Genomic DNA, 25,246 nt, shown 5'->3' on the forward strand with positions numbered 1-25,246 from the left:
CTGATCTTGGATGAACACACCACAACGAGAAAATTGTAATGATGCAACACAATTTGATGTAGCAGAATAACATAACAAAGAAATTAATTAGAAAAAATCAAAACACACTGGTGCCTTGCCATCTAATTTCATTTATCACCATAACATTTCTGAACTGCATCTGTAGTTCAGTGTTTAGTGATTATCCTGAATTTCAACCACTAGTAACAAAGTATCTTATGAGCGGCATGAAAGCTAATCGTGCAGATATGGCATAAGACTATAACTTCCTTTGCGACAAAAGAATCCATTCTTTACGTGGGCTTATCTCACCTCATTATCAGCACTGTAGGTTTTAGGTGTCTCAAGTAAGATGGTTATGAAAAACTTGTTATGGAAAATAACCTGACTAATTCATACACATGTATGCACATAACTAACACCAGAGCCTCCTTTATTTTCAAATGAATTATTGTCTGTGACAGGAATCGTTTGCAGGGATAATCACAGCATACGAGTTTTAAACAGACTATTTTCTCTACCCCTGTTTTTAAGTCCCCATATGGCAATAGAGTACCACTGTGGTTTGTGAGTAAAGGGATTCCATTCTCGTGTCCTTTCTGTTTTTTGGATTTCTTCCCCTATTACCTTGAAGAAGCAGTCAAGCGATATGACTTAAACCTGAAGGAGCTGACCATGCAAGCCAATGACTGACCCTACTAATCCACGGGTATCAGTGTATGGTCACTGAGTCTCGTCACATAATCCTGTGTCTTGCCTCAAGCAACCAGTATTGGCTGATAAGGACCTACTCCAATAGTAAACTACTTTGTGCCATGCTCACCTTGTGTAATCTCTTGACTAGACTGTCATTGTACTCCTGACTGCCTTCCACCATTCCTGTGAGTGGATTGGAGAACCATTCCTTGAACTCCTTGTGTGACTGGAACACGTGTGGCATCAAAAAGTGCATCAGTGACCACAACTCCATTAAACTGTTCTGTAGGGGAGTACCCGTCAGCAGAAGACGGCGCTGACTTGAGAAGTTCAACAGCATCTGCCATCGCTGGGACTTAAAGTTCTTGATGTTTTGTGCCTGAAAATAAGAAGTGTAACGTCTTGTCTAATGAAAGGTTCTGACAACAACCACACCAGTGAATTACAACAGAAAATCATATGCATGGTAGTAAATTGAGGTTAACCCATACAATTTTGATAACATTTGAAGAACTTTTCTCAGTCATATATACTGTACTGAGGCACAATTTCTCATCCAGTTTCAGACAAGACAAGGCCAACCACATGATCTTTACAGTTATACAAATTGAAACAGATTTATGTAAATGTAAAAACATTAGACACTGGAAAACACAATCATGTTTTCTTGCCTTGTTTTAATTTCTATCTGGCCAGGGCTACAGATCAGGTACAATTGTTGCAACTGTCTTTGGTACTGGCCATTCTACTGCATGAATCTCATAAAACTAACAATTCTTAAAAATTGCAATTTGGTTTGTTCGAAATGTATTATGGGTTCTTGTCACGATTGTGGCATTACCAATTAAATCTCAATAAACCTACAACAGTGTGGCAACAAAATACAAGAATGGAATTTTAAAATTTGCAATGCTGAATGTTCCATTCTGATGACATGGCAAATTACTTATATGCTAGCAAATTTATGTCCTGATATTTTAGTGTCGCACCATACAAAGTCAATGAACATTTCAGGAACTAAATCTAAAAGAATAAATTATGAACCTCACCTCATCCAGGATGAAGTACTTCCACTTCTTCCTCCTGAAGGCAGAGTGATCCTGCACCACCAGCTTGTAGGATGTGATACACACATGAAAGGCATTGGTTTTGGTCCATCCCTGCAACAAACATGGAGAAATGAGTTTATATCTGCTCTATATTCACAGTTTATTGAAATTGTTTAGAGCATGGCAGTCAACCACTTGGCAAACACTGGAGCACATATCACCTGACTGACCACTCGACAAACACATGAGCACATATCACCTGACTGATCACTTGGCAAACACTGGAGCATGTATCACCTGACTGACCACTTAGCAAACACAGGAGCACAAATCACCTGACTGATCACTTGGCAAACACAGGAGCACATATCACCTGACTGACCACATATTCAAAAATCTATGGAAAAAAAGACAGATGAATAAACTACTGTACAAATCTGGACCCCAAAATCAACATTATATTCATACATGATTACATCTGTGTTGCTATTAATATAATGTGAATTTAAGTTACAAAGTTATAAATATTTGTAACAATGGAAACACTGAGGGTCGTAAGGTTGAATCAAGGTCTTAGCAATACTGAACAGTCAAAGAAGTTCTTAGAATTTAGTAAGGTGGGTGAAATACCAAAGCATTACTTCACAAACATTGGGTTTTTTTAAAAACAAGAGCAGATATTTTGTTGACTTACAGAATGAGGAGTGGATTTGAGTCCGAAGTTTAATATATACTGAAGAAAATTGTTAGGAATCTAATCTTATGGGGGAGACATGTATGAATTTCTTACCTTTGTCTTGACCCCCAAAAAGTATACCTATTCAGAACTCCAATCTATTTGTTTTAGTGTATACTGTGGAAAAGTAGTTACAGAACATGCGATATTTTCCTAACGAACGTTTATCTGTCATGACAACACACTAATTAATTCGCAGCTTCTCTTACTGTTCTCTTCTGTTTCCTCTCCTTCTGGCTTCCATAGTATGTGAGTATTTTGAAAGCAGGACACCATTTCTTGAACTCCATTTCCCAGTTCAGCATGACACTTGTTGGGACAACGATGAGGTGAGGGCCCCACACACCTACAAGGAGACAGACCTCACTATCTTTGAACAGATAACATGAACACATGGATCATTCATTACAATCTAGTCTAAGACAAAGGGCAGGAAAGGTACTTGTCATCGGAATTAGGAACATACACAATTGTTTCATTAGTGCAAATCCCCCTTGAGCAATAACATCCCAGGGGACACGAGATATGGGCCTCAAACAGTGCAACGATGTAGGGGATCAAACCTAAATGTTCAGCTTGTGAGTGAACACTTTAAACACGTAAGCTACTCCACAGCAAAACTAACACAGATCAACTGCATCATGTCAATATGAGTTGAGAGTTTGTGGGATGGTGTATCTGTTTACACCTACACTGTTCAAGGAGTACCTACCTTTTTCACAGGCAAGATGGGCCAACACTGCTATTGTCTGAATGGTTTTACCAAGTCCCATTTCATCAGCCAGAATGCCATTAAGCTTCTTCTCATGCATGGTTGCCAGCCAGTCCAAGCCAACATGCTGATACTCTCTCAATGTGTGTTTCAGCAGGAACGGGACCGGCGTCCTAACCTGGAACAAAGAATTTGATTGACTATTGACTTTTCCTGTGCAGCATTATATTTCCAATCGCTTATTAACAACTTGAACCAAACTGCTACCATATTGCAGGGTTAAACCTTAAACCTGGTGAGGTAGCAGTGTGCAAGAACTTATTCCTGTGGATTTCACCCACTCCTGTAACATTACAAAAGAATATCTTTACCTGTACAATTGAAACTATTGAGCAGGAAACAGGACCCGTAAATTATGATGTTAGAAAAACAATATAACAAACTGATAGCTCTGCAAAGTGTCTCAGACAAGGTGTCCTACCACTCACACTGCGTGATCCGGGCATAGGTATCTGATGTTTCACTATTCAAGATCAATAGCAACTTGTCTTTCAACATTGTGAATACTGTTAATGTCTTGAAATAGAAACACACAGCAACATGGCCTTACAACATCAAAAACATTTAAAGCTGACGAGCCTGTCCCACTTTGTGTCCATGAGTAGTAAGTTATAAAGTATGTTTGACACTACTGAGAATGTACAAATACCAACAAAAGAATACTATTTTGAAAATACAATGGTTCAAGAAGATTAGTCATGTCAATGAAAACAAGCTGATAAAGTTAAAAATCTACATTTAACCAAGCGAAACTTGACCAGCCATAGTGCTCTAGATTAGGCTGTCACTTTCAGCAACTGGCACTTCTGTCTGTCGTATCCAGAGCCAGTGCCTCAAAAGGATTTCTTATCTTTCAGTCTTTCATTCACATCTCCAAAATCAGCTTCTATAAATGCTGATCTGATTTAACATTAATCATAGACTTTAACACAATGCAACCCTGTGTTCAAAACCTCAGCTGAACTTAACTGACATTCAGTGTCTCAGACAAGGTGTCCAATCACTCACATTGTGTGATCAGGGCATAGGTATCTGATGTTTTATTCTTCGAGATCATCAGCGACTTGTCTTGCAACATTGTCAGACAAGTGAATCCTTTAATGTCTCGATAACATTACAAGTTAAAACACTGTAAGGCAATGTGGATATACCAAATACTAACCTCTGTTGTCTCTAGAGTGTAGCCTTTGGGCTGCAGGCTCTGGGCTTCTGCAGCTATATCTGTTATTTCCTTCCCTGGGCCAGTCTCTGCATCTGTTTGCTACAAACATCACAACATTCAATAGGACATGTTTTAGATTAAAGTACAAATTCTGGCAGAATTATGAGTCCTATCCATGTTTTAAACTCAGTGCAGAGGTAAGGCACCTAATCAATGGCACATCATCAGCCACCAGACCAAGTCCGACTCTAGATGGAGATAAGTCCAACACTCATACCTCACAGTAGCTTAGAATTCATTTTGTAGCTAACACAGTTTGCAATGTTAGATTGTTGTCTATGACAGGAATCATATGCATGATTATCACAGCACATGAGTTTTAAACAGACATTTTCTCTATCCCAGTTAGTAAGTCCACATAAGGCAATGAAATGTCAGTGTGGTTTGTGAGCATAGGGAATGTGTATTGAACACAGGCAAGAGGCTGGTTGGTTACGGAACACTCTACTGTAATATTCCACCTATATGGTGACAGTCCGTAAATCATCAAGAATGGGCCAGACAATACAGTGTTAAACAGCATCAGCATCAACCTACACAACTGGAATAAGATGATGTGTCAACCAAGTCAGTGAGTCTGACCACTAGTCTCATTCTTTGCTTTTCTGATCTTCAGGAAGGATAGAACAGCCAAATAGTCAAAACTATGTATTATCAATCATCACTCGGTTAACACCTACAGTAAAATATTACTCGCCACAAGGCTATCTGCTTGGCAAGTTTGTAATCCCGAGACAAGCTCTTACCTTGACAGGAGACTTCTCGGCCTCTCCCTGAGGTTTGAGTAGGAACTCCAGACCCGTATCTTCCTGTGGCTGCAAGGATTCACCTTCTTCTTCACTCTCTTCCTCCTCCTCTGTTGTTTCATCCTCGTCACTCTGAGCTTCTATTTCTGGAGATGTCATAAACAAATTCATTACATGAGCAATGCATAGATCATGACTAAAGATAAAAGTCAGTGTACTGGCATTGTAGAAATGCTACCTCAAAACTACTCAACATAATCCAAACATAATTACACGAGAGCAATGTTGATATGTCTCTTTGGTCAGGTTTTAAAGGCACAGTGAGTACAGAAAGACCTCAAGCTATATGGTGGCGATGACTACGTGATGTCTTTTGTGAAAGTGATTTAGGTCTTGAATGTAACAACCATGCGACTAGTATGGTGCTGCCAAGCGGAATGGTCAAATCAATAGAAAGCCTCTAATATTGGTGAAATCAAGCTTAAGAAACTTAAAGGTCACAATTAAGACTGAAAAACATACAAAATGGGTCCAATTAACATACCATCATCTGAATCATCTTCAGATGTCTCGCCTTCTGAACTTTCTTCTGGCACATCAAAGTCACTGTCATATGCACCTGCATATTTATTCACTAGTTCTTCCATTGACATTTCCCCTGGAACAAAAGTTGGTCAAACATTATCATTCCACAGAAGCAAATAAGAGTTACTTGCATAAAGTGTATGTTGTCCACAATAACCAGGCAGCCTGCAAAAAATGGTCTGGCCCAGATGATCTTGTATTTGATAATAATTATAACTTCTGATCAGAGTCCTGGCTGTTGGACTATTTCAACTAGGAAGGTCAGAATATACAAGCAAGGCATCAATCTAACCCTCTTTTGTAGTCTGTCACAGGAGTCCAATGCATAGAAAATACATGCACAAGAGTTTTAAAACAGACATCGCTCTGTCCCTGAATATTCTTCCACTCACGACAACAGTTATCATAGTGGTTGTGAGCTAAGGGACGACAGGTTTCACCTACAGAGATATGACATTCACGATTAATCACCTTCAGCTTCTAAATCATCAAGTTCCTGCTTGTAATCTTTCTTCTTTTCATGTTTTTCCTGTTCTTCTATTGTTTCTTCTAAATCTCCTTCATCTTCACTGGCTGTGAACTCTTCATCACTTCCCTGTTAACAAACACCAAAAATAATTACCAATAACATTCTCTTAATCCAAACTGTTTACATTACAATTCTAAACGAGAAGACTGTCATCAATATCCCCATCATTACCTCCAATTTCAGTCGATGTCGAAGCAATGGGAACGACAAAAACATTTTTATTCAGAATACCAAAACTATCAAAAGGCACCAGTACACCACTAGACCAATCTATGTGTCAAGTTTGGTGAAGAAATATTGAACGGTTTTAGAGTTCTGCTCCGGAAAATATAAATGTGCATGGACAGACGGACACACTGACGGACGGGGTGCATTTTAATACTACCTGCAAAATGCGTTACTGGGGATAACAAAGTTTAGGGAGAGTGGTTTGTACCTACAGAGTTTTCAATATTACTGTTTATGAAATGCTAGCAGCCAAAATGAAAGGATAGACGTCATCATGAAAGCTTTAATCAACTTATCAAATTTGAACCTCTGCCCCCTTATTTATATTCAAGAGTAGCAGTTGGCAAGTCCTCACAACTGTGTGTGATTGATCACAAATACTGAAGGCCTGAACAAAATCTACTTTGATGTTTTATCACTGAACAGGTAAAGTACATACTTCTGTGCAGTTCAAAATTTACTGGAACTGTGTTTGATATGAATGACAGCTGTGGTGACACCTGCAGTGAGTGAGGTTATCTGTACACCACTTTCAGCAATATTCCCGCAATATCCAAGCAGGGGACACCAGCACTGGGCTTCACACACTGTAACCATGTGGGGAATCGAACCCATGCCTTTGTGTGACAAGCAAACACTTACACCACTAGGCCACCCTACTGCCGTCACACCTGCTCAGAGTTCACTGTAAATGTGTGTCAAAATCATTCCAGATAATTCAGACTGAATTACAACAGAACAAAGTTGATACTTCTCTTTGGTCAGGTTTTAAAGGCACAGTCTGTACAGAAAGACCTCGGTAACTGACCATTTATATGCCCCATATTCGTTATAAGAGAAGAAACTCAGTGAATTTCATCTTTTCACACAAGGTACTACCTTGTATATATAAGTCAGCTCTTTCATAACGTAACTGAACTAAAGAGTTCACAAATATTCTTACTCTACCTTTGATTCTTTGGACTTTGGGGGAGTTTCATTCTCTGTTTCATCTTGTATGCTTGCTGGCTTTTCCAATACCTCCTGGGGTAAAGATTTAATTAGCTCTTCCAAAGGAAGTTCACTTTCCTTCTGCAATTCTTCTAATTCTTTCATTTCTGCTTCCTGGAATGAAAAATGGGGATGAACTGAGTATCCACTGATGTTGGATTGTCACAATGCATGCAAGTCAGTAACTTGTCATACAATCATGATGACTGAAATGTGCACAGACCTCATCAATCCCTGCTTCATTTTCTTCCTTCTCAATCGTTTCTTCATCATCACTAGCAGTTCCCTGTGGTTCGAACTCCACTGAAATGAAGAAATATTTTGGTGTTTATAGCTAATAATCAAACTCTTATCAATCTGGGCCAATTAACTACCAGTGACTCTTGTAGTTATCTTACCACTGTAGCTGTTTCTCATTTTCTTACACTGATAGTGTTTCCTAGGTTTTTAGGTCTTTCATTCATCTGATGAAAGAGTAAGCATATACGCTGAAATATTGCAACTGTGTCATAACATGGCTTTATGAGGAATTGAATAGAAAGCATACAAATAAAAATTTGTTTTAAAAACAATAGCCACTAGGTTGCCCCACAAACCCCTGGAAGCTTCTGATTTCTCAACAAACTTAACCCTTCGACACAAAAAAACATGTGCCAAGAAAAAAAATGGGAGAATAGCTGGTAAAAATTATTTAACTTGCAATACAGATCTGGCAAATATAACCTGTATCAGATGACTACTTATCTGATCACCATCAGCAGTGACAAGAAACATCAACATCTGAGTCTATGTTCGAGATCTTTAGCACCACATGTGTCATTGAGACAAAATAGTGACTTCAGTCTCGGTCTAGCTAAAGATCAGGCCTTTGTAATGCCCGAGATGTCAAGCAAGTATGAAGTAATATCACCCTTCATTTTACTCTGAATAGGAAACATAATCCAATGCACTTATCATGCTTAAGAGATGCATTCTGTCACCCTTGAAATACTGGTATGTGTACAATAGCACTATTCACTGACACAAAAAGAAATATTACTCCTACTATTTAGTCAACAGGCACTTCAATTATGACATTACTTAGTATCCTTTCTGAACACTTGAAATGTAAGTGCCCTGGTTATAACACTAAGGCACAAACTGATGATTGTACAGTAAATAGCAGTAGTGACAACACCTGTAATCTCTTTCACTGCAAAATTGTGAATCCACATGGATTCATAATGCTGACCTTGAAATTTTCACCCTTTCCTATGTCATGATTAATGTTGTACGGAAGACTGTATTTGTACCAATAGCTAAGTATTTCAAGAAATACTGATTCACTAATTTATCAGATGACCAGTGTTTCATTTTGCTCTTCATGACCATGAGTAATAATGAGTCGTTACAACTTGAAACACTGAGTCAAATTTGATCAAGTAAGTCAAAATAGTTTGATTTTGAACCTTTGGGAAAAAAACAGTTTGAAGTTTTACACGTATCATGAACTTTAATTTCTAGCTGAATCAGCTTGTCAAATACGTAATTTCAAACTTTTTAGTAACTTGGAACACATGAAGAGTCTAATCCTTCCAATTGCACAATTAGATAATCGATTATATATAAGGACGACATCACTGCATTAACTGTTAGTTCACCTGATGAAGGGGTCTGGAAAAGACCTTGAAAGGTTGTGTTGGAAGAATTAAAAAGACATTTAATCCATACCAGATCTTGGTCATATACTATATTGTTTTGTTGAATGTCATATTTATTGTAGCTGGCAATAACAACAAACTGGCATGTATGTTTCACCTCATTCCATGTGTGTACAACTTCCGCTTACCATATTCATGATGGTATGTTTTTCACTCCAGCTGCGAAAGTGTTAATTTCAAATCATTCTCAACAATCATGATTATCACCTCATCATCCACAGTTTAGGGTCTAGCTTAGGGTCTTACATTAACAATCATGAAAACGTGTCAAATGGCATGGTTATTTCACCTCATTCCATGTGCATACAACTTCCTCTGACCATGTTCAGGACCATCTGTATAACCTTTGTGTTCATGTTACAGACTTTACATCCGTAAAGCAAAATCTCTCAGTAAAATTACACAGTGTTATGACATATTTCTCTTGGTAAAATAATATGTTTTGATATTATATTTTACCAATCACTGCATCAGAATTAATCCCATCATGTTATAACAGGTGTGTTTTAACAAGATCGTCGGGAAACATGTGCACAGCTGATTGCTAATTCTGTAAAAGTGTTAACAGTATGACTACCAATGTCAACTGATTAGTAAGCATTGGTATTCTTTCACAGATTACAATGAAGTACACAAACCAAGCTGCCTATGAGGTATTAGGTTCACATTAAAACTTTCCTACTTTGGTTTTCAACATGTAAGCAGATGGATTCAGGTGACAAGTAACAGTTCAATATATGTAATATGTTTAAACACACAATACAATCTTTTACAAACTGATGAATATAACATGTATTCATAGGAACAAATTAGTGGGTGGGGGCATTTGACTGCACTGTACATTTAGGGAGAAAGATAATACTAAAATACAAAAAAAGTCATTCTTGGTAGATATATGCCAGACAAAACACATTTTGCAGATGCATCGTATTAGATTTTATGCATTGCGATAATAAGTGTATCAGATGACTACTTATCTGATCACCATCAGCAGTGACAAGAAACATCAACATCTGAGTCTATGTTCGAGATCTTTAGCACTAAATGTGTCATTGAGACAAAATAGTGACTTCAGTCTCGGTCCTACTACAGATCAGGCACCTGTAATGCCCGAGATGTCACGCAAACATTTAGGAAATATTTTATTGCCATACTTTCACTAACCAGATCACCAGAGTTTGGTGGTTTTGAAAAGCACAAGAAAACCTTTCACGAGCAGTCAGCTTTTAGGATTATCTGCCCTTAGAATATAGCAGCCCCTACATAAGCAAGCTTAAAGACATCGGCAATGACAAGGATCCTTCAACCTTCATGAATAACTTCAAACAATGCCATCTAAACCATAAAGAGATTTTACAGGAACAAAGAAGTAAGCTGACAGTTGCTTACAATCTTAACCATTTACCTACTAAAACAACTTTTTTTTATTTTAAGGACTACACTTTGCAGCTCTCCCTGAATCTGACCAACGCCTTGACATCAAACTGCCATCATGAAGAATGAAGGACAACGTGCAGTTGTACGAAGAAATGTTCAGCAAAGGCAATAATCATTCCTAACCCTTCACATAGGCTTAAGGGGGACTCTTAGTGTTGTATTGGGCCTTAAAAAAAAGGAGAAAAATGTTGTTGTTCCGACTACCCGACCGATCCTTCAATTCAGGTGCAGACTGGGTCTTTCATAAACGGTATGAAATAAGAGAAGCTGTCATCTACCATTAGGATTTTTTCAGTGTCAGCAACATCAGTCATTCTGATACAGACAGTAGAAAAGATGGACAAAAGCTTGGTTGAACACATGGGTAAGTGTAGTGGGTTTGTACTTTACTTCATACACATGCACGGAAGCATGCATGCCACACTTTAAGGTGGTGTAATCGGATTAAATATAAACACATGACCTTCCCTACTTAAGTTCTATAAATCAACCCATGACCCCACCTACACCAAAACTGACAGCGAAGCATGTGTTTCAGACCACAACTTATCAATTCACTGACAGTGACAGACATCGAAATCTGGAACTCATTTGTGAGGCAACAAGCATCACAACAGCTCGACAGAACAGTCACTCCAGTCTCCAGCTTAGTTGACTTCTAGAGTCACATGCCGCCTAAATGAATCACAGAAACAAAACTGTTTTGTAAGCTTTCATTCAGTTTTTGCTACAACCTGTAACAAGCACTTGCTTCTTTTATCCTCTTTCAGATGTGGTTTTACAATAGGGTTCAGAATAACAAGAAAAGTCTTTCAAAATAGCAAAGTTTACCAAGTTCATGAGACTATGTCCATAAAATCCACTGAAAAGGTAGATCAGCACGTCTTTCAGTGACTGACCTTAGTTTAATGCCGCTTTTAGCAATATTAAAGTAAGGTCATGTCACGGGACACCAGAAATAAGCTTCAAACACTGAGCCAATGTAAGGAATCAAACCAGTGTCCTAAGGTGTGACAACTTAACACTTTAGGGTATCACTCCTCGATTTATTTAAAGGTCATCGCGTTTTTTATTTTTCAAATTTATAGGTTGAATTGACATTTTTTATGATTTGTTTCGGTAAGTGCATACCGAAAGGTACCAGAATCTGCAAAGTTGTGTTTTACGTTGCATGTGACCTTTATATAAAAAGCATTCTTCTTGCTTTAAGATGAGAGCGCGAGATTTCCCTGGTGATGGTTGATATTTACACCAATATGAAGCAGACAGACATCTTACCATCTCCTCCCTCACTGGAATGTTCCGGTGAAGTGGCCACAGATGATCCCGCCGCACTGCTGGCCGTGTGCAGTCCCTCTGTAAGCCAGGTGGAGTACTTCTCTGTCTGATCAACTATGAAGTTCAGGTGCATGTCTAATGCTTTCCTCCTTTTTTCTTCTAGTCGACTTTGTTGTTTATATTGCACTACCTGTTCAGAAGAGAGACATACAGAATATGAGTTACAGTGTAAAGCAAAGCATGTAAGTTGGAGGACATGACAAGGTCACACTCTGAATAACACATTTCATGGCCTGTAATTGACAAGTCTCTCCTCCCCAAGGATGTTTTCAGAAGATTTTACAGAAATATGATCAACTGCACTTTTATTTTGCTTTACATTGATTACAAAAATATTAAAAGCAAGCATCATCACCAAGGTGACATAATCCTCTGCCACTTATTATCAAATCAAACTTAAAAAGACATTAAAGTGAAGGTTATAGTTTAAGATGAAGTAAAATGTCGACTAACATTACTCTCAACCTCTCTTAACATCTTGCACTGTAGTTGTTCCAACACAAAATTAGTTTGAGGAGTCACTTAGACCTTGACCAATGTATTAAACTCCTAAAAAACAGTCATGAAAATTAACTGCATGTCACCAACATCTGAGCCCTGCACGTTCCCAAGCTAAAGCTTGGTGCTGAATATGAAGAAAATCCAGCGAACGGTTCTCAAGGTATCTTGCTGAAAAGGTAAAACACTATAGTCCCCTTGTGACCTTGAGATGAAGGTCAAGGTCACCAAACCTGACTAAACCCTTTCTCATACTGTGATAAACCTAGATACCAAATATGAAAAGAATCTAATCAATGGTTCTTAAGATATTCCAATCCATATGTACCAGAGAAATTGATACCACATTACCTGCTTCCCGCTAAATGTGAGATGGGGGATAAAAATAACCTATTTACAGAGACACAACAAGAGATGTGTCTCAGCTGGCTTGTCTAATGTTTAAACATTTGACATTTGAAAACACAACAGTATGTTCACTTGACATGCTTAAGTCTATATCTGGCCAGGGCTACAGATCAAGTACAAACGTTACTGTCTTTGGTATTGGCCATTTAAAACAATCTTATGAAACTGAACAAACCATCTCATCATAGCAAGAAAGGTGTTTGCAATCCTTGCAGACACAACGCAGACCCCTTCACCACTATCATTCACAGAAAAAGTTAAGTGTTCTGGTCTGACACTACCTTCAACTTGGGTTCAAATGCTTAGAAAACGAACACTAAAGTCCTTGAGCTTGACCAGCCGATCCCTTTCCAAGTCATAGACATATTCTACACTACATAAAAGCAAAATACTTCTGCTTGACCTCCATACCTTTTCAATGTTAGACCAAAATTCTTTGACACTCTTTGCCATTTGACCAGCAATTTTCTTTAGCTTGAGTGCTTCTTCCTTCTCTGCCTTTATTTCCTTCTGCTCCTGATCCTGATGGTACTTCTGGACCATGCGGGCAATCTGGAGGAACAAGTAATTTCCATTTCAAAGGTCATCCTATTACAGCTTAACACAAAGACTTTATACATCAAGTACTTGCTCCTCTATTGTCCTTATCAGCAGAGGTGCACAGCTTATCAGTCAGGACATGAGAATTTAAGACCTAAGAAAAATATGTTTTTGATAGATGCACATTACACTGAAGTATTCTAAATTAGTAGTGGGGTCCATAATGTCACCTGGTGTAGTACCTTGGGACTGACACTACAACTCTCTAGAACTCACTACCAACATGGTTATGACAGGGAGCTCTCATTAATGACCTTTCATGTTATAAATTTATAAAACTGCTTGGCTTAAGCCTAACCTGCAAGTGGTTTGCATCATGAAGACACTTTTTAAACTACCCCTTCTACAAACATGTCCATACTTTTCTAGCAGCAGCTTTTTTCCACTTGCGTTCTTGAATGAAGTCTGCTGCAAGCCATGTCATCTCTTCCAATAGGTAGTCCCAATGTGCTTTGTTTCGCTGAGGTTCCTGAACTTTGGGGAGGCGCCTGGCAGTCCACATGCCTTCCTTTCGCAGTTCAGTGACCCGCTGAACCACTTGTGCTTCCTGCACATTAATCACAATCTCATTACAGTATAAGAATCACTTGTCAGTGCAGAACTTGACTTCTCTTTGAATGTCATGTGGCATTAGTTATTGTCCGAGGCACAATACAGCAACCAAGGACGCTGTACAAATGCAGTAATTTACCACTTTTTAATTGAAAGTAGACATTTTGTCTACCTACAGAATGAGAAGTGGATTTAAGTCATTTAACTCTTTCAACACCAGTCAACCAGAGGCATTTGAAAGGTCGAATTCTTCTGTTTATTAATATGAAAGTTACTTTTTATCGCATTGTTCAAGTAATATGCCTACAATTTAAATAAGTTAATTTCTAATGCAAAAGCAGGCTTACACATCTCTCTGATCAGATAACCCACAAAGGAAGCAAAAACTGAGTGAATTTTGTCCATTCATAAAAAATCATGATATTCCCTTCCCTTCCTTGTCTTCATTTGTATGCAATCTAGAAAATTATAATAAAAAGATTACTGGAATAAAATGTATGGTCATGTATTTCCTGACCGTGTATTTCAGTGGCATTTCGCTCGGTAACGTGATACAACAGCATTAAGTACCTCCGTTTGCGAAGCTTTGTATAAGTAATATGCAAGGCAATTGGTTTGATGGTGGGTATCATTCAAAAGCTCTGACAGACAACTATCACTGTACCCTTGCCAAGAGTATTTTCACAGTTGTAAGGAACGATTTTGTTGGATAAAAATTTGTTTCTAATGACGCTTTTTTGCCACAGTCTGCTTTAAGGATCGTGATTGGTCAAAATCAGACATGTGACCTTGGTCAGCCAACAATAACAGCAATGGATACTACCCTCGTAACCGAAAATCTGTAGATTCAGATGAAAGTTTTGGGTGAAATCATGCTATTCTGAATGTGTTACACAAAAACTCATCACCTATACATATATTATCTAACTGTGACAAGGAAGTTTTATGCACACATTTTAGCCAGTCTAAGTAAACTTATCCTCAGTACTTTGCGTTACACTCCACTACTGAGTCTAACAAAACCTTGTGGGAGGTCGCGTCAGGTAACCTTTGAGAATGACCAATCAGTACACCGCTTACCAAATTGCGAAAGTGCACATTTGCACACATCGTTTGAACTTTTTGTCTTGATAAGGTTTGTACCCAAACGATTCCAATGGTGAGTAAACATTCGCTGAAAATAGTGGTTTTGGCAACATTCATGGATGTTACCTTGCGGAAATATTAGCTGACGATAACCATGTCAACAGAAACCCTAAAGTATTTATACAGCAGGTCAAATAACTTGTTATATGCAGATTTTTGTTTGTGGAGAGATCTTGTCAGTAACCTGAATAATAGCCATTGTTTGACTGGTTAAATCTCTTTAACCATCTCGCATTTGATTGGACGGTCATTAGTCGCTCAAAGGTTACCTGATGCGACCTTCTACTTAGTTTTGTTAGACTCAGTGTAACGAAATACACTGAGACTAAGTTTACCGAGACCGACATTTTAGCATTAAACATTGTGTTCTAAGTGACGAAATGTCACTTGAATTACATTGTTGATGACATACAGCTATTTGAAATGCAATAAGTGTTTTCAGGCATTATGAAGAGTGATAGATTTGATAAATGAATCATACGTTAGTTAGGTTCCTAACATTACATATCATTTTGACGATCCCTGGTCGGTATTTCGGCCTACAGTGTCTGAAGACTGGCAATACCTTGGCCGGTTTACCAGTCTATGGTGTTGTATAGGTTAATATATACTGATGACAAAAAAGTTCCGGATCAAATATTTTTGGGGACACATTTATGAATTTCTTTACCACAAAACATTAATGACTCAATACAAGTTGTTCAGAGTAAAATCCTAAAAAGAAATGAGAAGTTCAAGAACCTTTGACTCCAAATGATTAACCCTGTTGGTGCATCACTGTTTACTGGACTTTCATTCTCACTCAAGCTTTCATACCACAAGCTCATCAGTTACCTGTTTGGCTCTTTCCACAATTGCTTCTTGAGAACCTATTGTGCTGTCATACACAGCTGATATGGATTGCTGTCGAGTTTGCAGTCGAGGAGAGGTTGGGGACTTGGGAAGTCGAGCAGGGGCAGCAACAGTGTGACCCCTGGAAGTTGACAGTTACATATTGTCAGTATCAACCAATGTCAGATCTTGGCGCGAATTCACAGGGACATCATTGTCTCAGACAAGGTGTCCAACCACTCACTCTCTGTGATCAGGGCATAGGTACCTGATGTTTTAATCTTCGTGATCATTAGAAAAACTTGTCTTTCAAGATTGTCACAGTCAGACAAGTGAATCTTTTCGAGGTCTTGAATGCAAAAAAACAGTTTAAGTTCTTTAAAATGAAAGTGTTACATCAAATATACCTTGCCTTCATACATCTTTCTTGTTTTGAAAACAATCTTAAATCTCACTTACTCTCCATCATGGATATGCTAGTTCTTAGAAAGTTTTCTCTGTGGGATGAACCACTGTGGGTGGGGGGTGGGGGTGTAGAGAAAAATCACTATGTCTGTCTCACTCTGTGTGTGTGTGTGTGTGTGTGTGTGTGTGTGTGTGTGTGTGTGTGTGTGTGTGTGTGTGTGTGAGTGAGTGAGTGTGAGTGTGAGAGAGAGAGAGTGGTGGGGTTGGGGGAGGGGAAGGAGAGGAGAGGAGGAGGAAGAATCACTGTGGTTGGTGGGGAGAATGTGTATGGAATATTCCCCATGGGAGTGTGTGTGTGTGTGTGTGTGTGGGGGGGGGGGGGGGGGGGGGGAAATCCCTGGCAAATGTTTTGACACATATATGGAAAAGTGGAAGGAAGGCAATGAAAGTAGCACAACCACCAATTTCAATCCAAGTCAAATTTGTTGCCATGGAAATGCCAAAATATTTTAATCAGACCTTAACCATTATCTAAAGGCACCAGTACACCAAGCTATGTGCAAAGTTTGCTGCAGAATAGAGAACAGGTTCTGCGCCAGAATAGAGCACTACTACCAATTTTAGTTTAAGTCAAACTTGTTGCCACATCGCTGTGGGGCATGTGGGTGTGGGGAATCACTGTTTGGGTAATCACAGAGGAGTGGGTAAGAAAACACAAGGTTGTGCTACAGCCCCCCTTTAGGTCAAACAGTACTTGGGTATAGATTCTCATACTGTTGCCTAGCAAGTTTGAGAAATGCTAATCAAACAAGTCAGGAAATCAGTTACATACGCTGAAGTGATTGGAGTTTTAATAGCTTGAGTGGTTTGTATGTGAAGTTGCTTCTCTGGTATGCTCTTTGTAAGCTGCATCTGAAGCTGGGACGAGGCCACACATGTTGATGACAACGTGGTGGTGTTACTTGTGCCGCTGTGTGACACTGCTGTTGTCACTGCTGTGTTACCTCCCAAAGAACCCAGAATAGCAGATCCAGGGGTAGCTGAAATTGTACTCAAAAGATGACTTACTGACAGACAATATGATAACATGAAACAAATAATATTTCGGCCCTAACAAAGACTTTCTCATGAAATGAAATGTCGTCTATCAAATAACATGAAAATATTGGGGTGAAATCAACTTCATCTAAAACCCCAACATTTCAATAAACACAGACAAGATAACACTTAGGCTAAAATGGCAGTATAGCCTTTAGAATATCTAAGAAATCATCCTGAATCTTACAAGAGAACATGAATAACAAATTACTGTTATAAACATTGGAACACAGATGACAGGTAACATGATTTAGTAATAGAAAGCAAGAGAAAGAGGAAACTATTAATTAGGAAAGATGTGTTGTGCCAGTGCAAATACTGTTTAAAATCCAAGCCGTCCCACTCAATATACTGGGGTCAGGGTTCAGTGACTGCATACGGACGGACTCCCATAATTTAAAATAGGCCCACAATAATGCCTTTAGGAATGAGTCAGGAGCCCAACTGACAAGAGCCTGACTAACAATGCCCTGCAACATACACTGTATTTAACATTCAGCACCTTCATTTGGGTAGTAAACATGACATTGGACAAACTTTGCATTGCAGATGTGTATACTTTCTGGGACACTTACCATTTAAAATTCACTAAGGTAACAGGAGGTTGACTTGTCAAAGTTACAAAAAATCGGTAAACATCGAATTGCTACTTGTCACCTGCCATTATCTCTCTCTCATAATCACTGTTGACTGATACTCATATATAATATTTTAGAAGATGAACCATATTGGTGAATTTGAATCAGAAAATGATGTGCCATTTAAGCAGTTCTCCTAAGTTACAGAAATTCACTTCATTTAGGCTTTTGAATCTGTTACAAATATAGATGTGTCAGAACATGAATGGAAATGACTTGTCTTAGTTCACTAAGAATAAAATGTTTAACGTTTTTATCAACCTTCCTTTGTTGGATACAAACTTTATTGCATGTGCTGTACAATAGTTTTGTCACAGCTGGAAATGTTTCCTTCCACATGTCAGCGTTTCAGTTCAGTAACAGCTTGTTTGACTGTGTCCTCTCTCTCCAGGTGTATTTCCCTTCACCAACCCTAACCAAAGGATCCATCATTGAGGTTCCAACAAGCACAAATTACCCAAACTATGTGAGTTCACTAGACAACCGGTTTCCTCAAATGCAATGGATGTACTCTACTTGATTTGAAACGTAACAAGCTTCAGTGATAAATTCTTTGGCAAGGATTCTCTCTCCCTTCAGACAATTGACTGGCTAATTTGATAATGTCAATCATACTGTTGATGACATCATACGTATGCAAATTAAAATTATGATAGAGAGATTGCCATGTCATGTAAATGATCAGTTTATTTGCGCACTTTTAAACCTTGTCAGACTGCTTTGGCTATGCAAGACAAATCTTACGGAGAACAACTTCTTGATTCATTTCTCACAACATTCTTGGATTAGTTCTTACGACTTCTTCAGCTGGATGCTTTCGCTACGGTATTAAGTTCATCAAAGCTGAGTATAGATTCAATGTCCAACTTAGCATTCATAAAGTAGTAAGAATTATGAGTGAGCTGAGACAGAAAACTTTGAAGATGTTGGGGCGGTAATTTGAAAGTCAACAGAAATACTGCATGTAGACTGACTACCCTCACAATAAAAGTATCTGATGTGGTAAAACAGTTATGTAAAACCCCTTCAAGAAACGTTAATAAACCTGTAGAGGTTTCCAATTCTTTGAAGAGAATCGCCCTTGGGGTACATAGATGCATTTTCTGTGGCTGAAAATGTCATGTGACAGTTGTATTAATGTTTTAATAGAACACCGTACAATAAATTAAAAACCTTATATATGTATTACATGACCCCCCACCACCACGTTGAGTTACCTCAGTGACACACATGCACAGCCAACCAGGTAAGCACTCAAGCCTGTATCAACATTGCTCCTGCTGAAGAAATCAGTTAACAGAATTGCGGGTAGGTAGATGGCCCTACCCCAAGGATGATTCTCTTTAAAGAATTGGAAACCTCTACCGGTTTCGCTCCTTTTACAGAGAGATCATCCTTGGGGTATACGCTGATGCACCTGAAGCTAAGCTGATGAGAAGCAGGAAGTGCCCATTGGCTCCTCAACCTCCACTTCATCCATGGACTTGCCCTCCGAGCCAGAATCGGATCCCCCTGAAAAGAGGACCCAAACTCCAACCTGGTGGACAGGTAAGCCACAGGCAACAGGAGAAGGCAAGATCCTTAAACACTACCCACCCTAGACGCTGACAGCACGCCAGGACCCTGATCCAGAGGGACAGGAGGTAGCGCAGGCAAAACTGGCTCCTTCATTCAGGGAAAGTGGGCACAGGGACCGCAAACACCAGGAATCTTCACTGGTACCTTCACAAGCACTGAGAGATGGACTGGATGTGAGCCCTTCCACTCCGGGGGTGGTCAAAACTCCTGGACCTGAAGATGAAACCGTGCACAGCGATCTGACCCCCACACTCTCTGTGGCTCTCCTATCTTTGGGGGTAAATCAGAAAGCAAACACTCACCGCAAATTACAACAGAAACAGCTATAAGATGTATATAACATTGAAAGTATGTGAATGCAACATGAAATAATTGTATATTAAAGAATATTTCAACCACATAAAAGAAAAATAACCGCAAGTTCCAAAAAGCGCTCTAAGGAACGAACAAAGACCACACTTACAGTAGTTAAAGACTTGACATTCTTAGAACTGGTCAGCAGTTAAGGCACGTGAGAACACCATGTGTGACAGCAGAAAGAATGATGATACAGGCTTGGGTGCTTACCTGATTGCCCACAATGCGTGGCAGGGAGGCAAATCCACATGGCGAGAGCCGTATACCAGATAAAAAGGCTTTGTATTTATTGTACAATATTTTATTAAAACATTGATACAACTGTCTCATGTCAGTATATTCAGGCGCAGAAAATGCACACATGTACCCCCAGTACGATCTCTATCAAAAAGAACTGTGTAATCTTGTAGAAACATGAACATGTAGATAATGAGTTTACCTGCAAGAGAAGGTTGTGCAGCACACTGGGTGCGGGGAAGGAGAGTACTAGGTTGTCTCCCTTGACCCAACTTGCTCTCTGACCCTGCAGAGCAAAAGGGCATGTGCAAGCTGTGCTTGGAAAGCCAGGAGAAAAGGAAGTTGAGGACAGTATGTTTTGCTACAAAACACTCTGTGGGATTGGGCAAGTATCACAAAAGATCAAATAAATTAAGGTTTTGAATATTAACTCCTATTTTACTGTAACTAATACACTTTAATATCTTAATGAAATGCATAAATTAGCATATGGTATTGAAGATTTGCAAGTAATTTTAAGAATATCAAGAAAAACATTTCAAAAGTAGAACATCTAACATTTGACACACAGAAAGCCATGATTAATGAAGCCATTCAAAAGCAGTTATTTGACAATTTATTGAAACCTTGTTTTTCTACTGTTAACACCTCCGGCACTGTCAAATTTGCAAATTGACAGTAACTTATATCGCTAATTAAAATACAACACAGCACCCAAAGATGCACATGGCCCACAAAAGCACTGTGCTGTTGCAAAGCCTTGTTTTACTTCTACGTACCATGCCACCACGACTACCCACAACCACTTACAATACTCCTGGATCTATGTCAGTAATCAACACTTATGAGGACAGGCACAGAGTAGAAATTCAGAGGGGAAAAGGCTTGAATGAGAGAGTAGAAAGCATACACTGGCGCTTGCTAAAGACAGAAAAGCACATCAAACAGTTTGTTAGCATTGTGTAAAACATTGGTGCCCCTTAGTTTGAACATCTGCAACTTAGGACGACATGCTTTTAACAACTGAAGCATTTTTGAAGCGGTGTCTGTTTGAAACCTTATTTACATTTCAAGGAAAGCAGTGTAGACAACGCAAAGCCAGGAAAGAGATAAACTTAAACGAAAGTTCATGAGCTGTGCAATGTCCCCATAACCCAGCAATAATCAACTAAGACGGCAGTGACGTTCGGGTCAGTGGGACATGCAACAATTACTAATCGAGTTTCCACAAGTGACATTTCAGTGCATTATTTTAAGCACAGACTTTATTGCTTCCACAGCTAACACCAGGACATGGACACTATATTTAGCTCATCATGCAAATCATGTTTGAAGGAAAAAATTCCCGAATACCCTTTGCATATGCAGTTAGCTGTCTGAGGAAATCCTGAATGTTGAAGTTGTCCAAACTACCGGGGTTCATGTTAGTGTTCTGGGAGGAAGGGTCTGCAAAGACTTTAATACCTTGTTGACTCAACGCTGACACAGAGGGTGGAAGTGTTGTTGAGATTGCAACAGGTGTTGCAAGAGGAACATTGCTCCCAGCACTTGTCAGTACTCTCACCTGAAACCACAACATTCTATCAAAGATCTCAACCCTACATCTCAATGACTTCTATTCCAAATATTTTGACATAAGCAAATATTTTTAAATAATTCTATAAAATCAAATCTGCAGTTTGCCACTGAAACAGGTTGAAAGTTAATGGACATAAATCACTTCTTTAATCAAAACGGGATGAATCTAAAGAGATTACTGAAAAGAACTGATGGATTTTAAGTTCATATTCTGCCTTGCGATAAAACAATAGAAGAGATTCATAGAGTGAGTGAATCACCTCATCATTGATTCGTTTTTCTTGTAAGTGTTCCTCTTCCTCATCACTGTCTAAAGCCCCAGCTTTTAAGAATGCAACAAGTTGAGGGGTTGGCCTTTTCTTCCAAGCTAGATAGTCCATCAAATTCCTTCCATGCTGAAGGAAAAATAGTTCTGTCAAATGTTCAACATAGTTTTCTTTGATCTCCAGCATTTCCTTATACTTTGCATCAAGTATCATCTTTCTTTGCTGAGCTATTTCAGGGGTAGCTGGTGGTCGTTCCTCCAATTTTGCTTTTTTCTTTGGTGGCTGCCCTGTGCTTTGCACATGCCTTGTTACTGTTGATGTAATGTGACTCAGCGGGTGGGACAAGAGTTGTCGGGTATCAAGCACTACCCGTCCCGTGACTGGAGTCCCTGTGTTGCTAGAAGCAGCCCCCTGGCTACTTCTTCTCTGCACAATTTGTGCAGCTTGGTTGACGTTCATACTAATTATGTTGTGAGGGAGGTTGGAGACAAGTGGGGCACCCCGTGTAGGGCTCTGACCATGGTGGTGGATGGTGCCACCAGATGCACTAACAGTGCTAACAGGAGTGAAAGACACAGAGCGCTGGACTTGCCGAGGATCAGAAGATTGGGTGGTGGTTACCACGGCAATACCGGGTTGGGATAGGGAGGCAGTCAAGTTCTGAGGCAAGCCCTGAGTAGGTACAGCTGAGAGACCAACAATACCTGAAAGTACAGGTATGCTCACATGACTAACTGACAAAAGATCTTTACATGAACCAAACAATACTTCAAAATATTCACATGCACATCCATACATACATCCATTTTCAATACAACAACCAGTTATTCCTCAGATTCTATTTTCAAATTTTGTTCAAAGGAAACAAAGAGAAATATTGATAGTCCACATGGTAACTTTCTGAAACAATGGCCAAGTGAACAGTACACATATCTTAACAAGTTGAGTGAAGAGTGCAAATAAGCATGAATTTTTATGCAACAATAAGCATATAAAAGCATTTAGTATTATGGTAACAGCAGATGACCACTGAATGAAATACATGATGTCCCTTGGGAAAATTTGTGGTATTCTTGTAGAAGTGAAAATTACATGATAGGCATTGTAAGTAAAAGATTTTGGGGTCCCTTGGGTGAAATACTGACAAAGTGCATTAATTATAATTGGGATAATCTAACATAATCCGAGCTACATGCTCTTGTAACTGAAGAAACATCTTATATTGCAATGGAACACTGAGCCACATAACGGTTCAAATGTGTTGAAGACACAGAAAGATCTAATGACAAAGTAGATAAAAATCATGATATTGTCCCTGTCTCTTTTCTCAGACAAACTGGCTATTTACACTTGTACATATACGTAACAAATACAGTTTTAGCAAGATAAAGACCTCACTAAGAGGTGACAAAGAAATGGCACTTACCTTGTCCGCTGAGCTGCCTCTGCAGAACATTGATGGTCCTTGCTTGGTAGGTTGGAGTGGCAGCCGAGACCAGGCTCTGTACAGGGCTTAGGAGTCTCTGCGCTGCCTGGGAAACGGTAACAGTTTGAGGGTGTGCTCCGGTCGAGGGTGCAGCTTGAGCTGTCAAGGTGAAGGCCGCTGTGACTGGGCCTCGCACACTATGGACAAGGCCTAGAACAGAAACACATGCAGTGGTCGCTCATGTTTTGAAATAAATCCATATTTCACTGCTTGAAAAATGCAACCTGCTGAGCTATAACCTTTATTTAAAAGTCATAGTTTATATGCTAAAGTCATGCACTCTTGATTAATGATACTTGCACTTAAGTTCAACCCCAGTCATGCATATAACCTTGTTGAACATGGGCAATAGCATTTCCCTACTGTTTGTTTCCTGCTGAACACTGCACACAGTAATATTCCAGCAACATGACAACAGTATGAACATTTTTTGCAGGACCATAAAATCAAGTGATCAACAACATGAGCACCAATGTCAGGGTTCCAAAATCCCATTGCTCAATGCCCGGGAAAAGTCAGTTTTCATTTCAGGCAATCAAGTAATGGTATCTTACTTGTGCGTGGACTACTAGATAATTTCCACTTATGGTTTCAAACTGCAAATTATCTTGGATTTAATTTTATATCTGCTCATAATGAAGCTACCAAAGTTCACAATAATAATAAAGTAGAGCAGGTTGAGCGTAAAATTATCACCCTTCGACAAATAGTTCAGTAAACATTAACATCACGCATTGTGTCATTAAATCAGGGCAAGTGGAGTGAGTGAGTGAGTTTAGTTTTACGTCGCACTTAGCAATATTCCAGCTATATGGCGATGGTCTGTAAATAATCGAGTCTGGACCAGACAATCCAGTGATCAACAACATGAGCATAGATCTGCACAATGGGGAACCGATGACATGTGTCAACCAAGTCAGCTAGTCTGACCACCCGATCCCGTTAGTCGCCTCTTACGACAAGCATAGTCACCTTTTATGGCAAGCATGGGTTGCTGAAGGCCTATTCTACCTCGGGACCTTCACGGGTATAGGGCAAGTGGAATATTAGTCAGGACAAGGTACTTTCTTGAAGTCACTTGCCCTGTGGCAAGTGGCTTTTCAACATATTTTTTAACCCCGGAATGTAATGCAAAGGAGTTTTGATGTAATGAGATGTCAGATATCTCCTCCAATGATCTCAATCTCAAAATAAACATTAAAAAAGTGAGTGACTGAGTTTAGTTTTTTGTTGCTTGTAGCAATATTTTATCAATATTATGTTGGGGAACACCAGAAACAGGCTTCACACATTGTGCCCACATGAGGAATACAACCCTGGTCACTGAAGTGAAGAACAAACACTTTGGGGTTACAACGCTATCCCACAAGCCAAATATTCAAAGATGTTAAAAGAAACAGTTATTTCTAATGCAAAATATGGAACAACTTCAATTTAAGACAAGATAAGACTGAACGGTCATCTCTACAAATTAGCAAACCAAGCGCTACTAATATATTTGGTTCAAAATTGGGACTTAATAGTGTTAAAATTTGTTATA

General features: G+C 39.1%; 1 protein-coding gene across 6 annotated transcripts in view; it reads right to left on the minus strand.

The window, feature by feature from the left end:
* LOC137257380 (helicase domino-like) overlaps positions 1 to 25,246 on the minus strand; it is a 78,686-nt gene that overhangs the window by 45,715 nt on the left and 7,725 nt on the right. For 3 of the 6 annotated variants that reach the window (XM_067794728.1, XM_067794722.1, XM_067794717.1), the window contains exons 3-21: positions 23,647 to 23,856; positions 22,215 to 22,924; positions 21,730 to 21,940; positions 20,579 to 20,662; positions 17,301 to 17,508; positions 16,067 to 16,205; positions 13,896 to 14,081; positions 13,346 to 13,486; positions 11,969 to 12,158; positions 7,777 to 7,856; positions 7,512 to 7,667; positions 6,278 to 6,401; positions 5,766 to 5,879; positions 5,222 to 5,367; positions 4,416 to 4,514; positions 3,194 to 3,371; positions 2,691 to 2,827; positions 1,746 to 1,856; positions 824 to 1,075 (exon numbers count right to left, since the gene is read on the minus strand). In XM_067794728.1, coding sequence (XP_067650829.1) covers positions 824 to 1,075; positions 1,746 to 1,856; positions 2,691 to 2,827; positions 3,194 to 3,371; positions 4,416 to 4,514; positions 5,222 to 5,367; positions 5,766 to 5,879; positions 6,278 to 6,401; positions 7,512 to 7,667; positions 7,777 to 7,856; positions 11,969 to 12,158; positions 13,346 to 13,486; positions 13,896 to 14,081; positions 16,067 to 16,205; positions 17,301 to 17,508; positions 20,579 to 20,662; positions 21,730 to 21,940; positions 22,215 to 22,924; positions 23,647 to 23,856 — 3,476 coding nt within the window. The remainder of the gene's footprint in view (positions 1 to 823; positions 1,076 to 1,745; positions 1,857 to 2,690; positions 2,828 to 3,193; positions 3,372 to 4,415; positions 4,515 to 5,221; positions 5,368 to 5,765; positions 5,880 to 6,277; positions 6,402 to 7,511; positions 7,668 to 7,776; positions 7,857 to 11,968; positions 12,159 to 13,345; positions 13,487 to 13,895; positions 14,082 to 16,066; positions 16,206 to 17,300; positions 17,509 to 20,578; positions 20,663 to 21,729; positions 21,941 to 22,214; positions 22,925 to 23,646; positions 23,857 to 25,246) is intronic. The other 3 variants (XM_067794743.1, XM_067794751.1, XM_067794736.1) reach the window with 3 other exon arrangements.

This window comes from Haliotis asinina, chromosome 1, assembly GCF_037392515.1.
Source record: "Haliotis asinina isolate JCU_RB_2024 chromosome 1, JCU_Hal_asi_v2, whole genome shotgun sequence".
In the NCBI taxonomy this organism is placed as follows: domain Eukaryota; kingdom Metazoa; phylum Mollusca; class Gastropoda; order Lepetellida; family Haliotidae; genus Haliotis; species Haliotis asinina.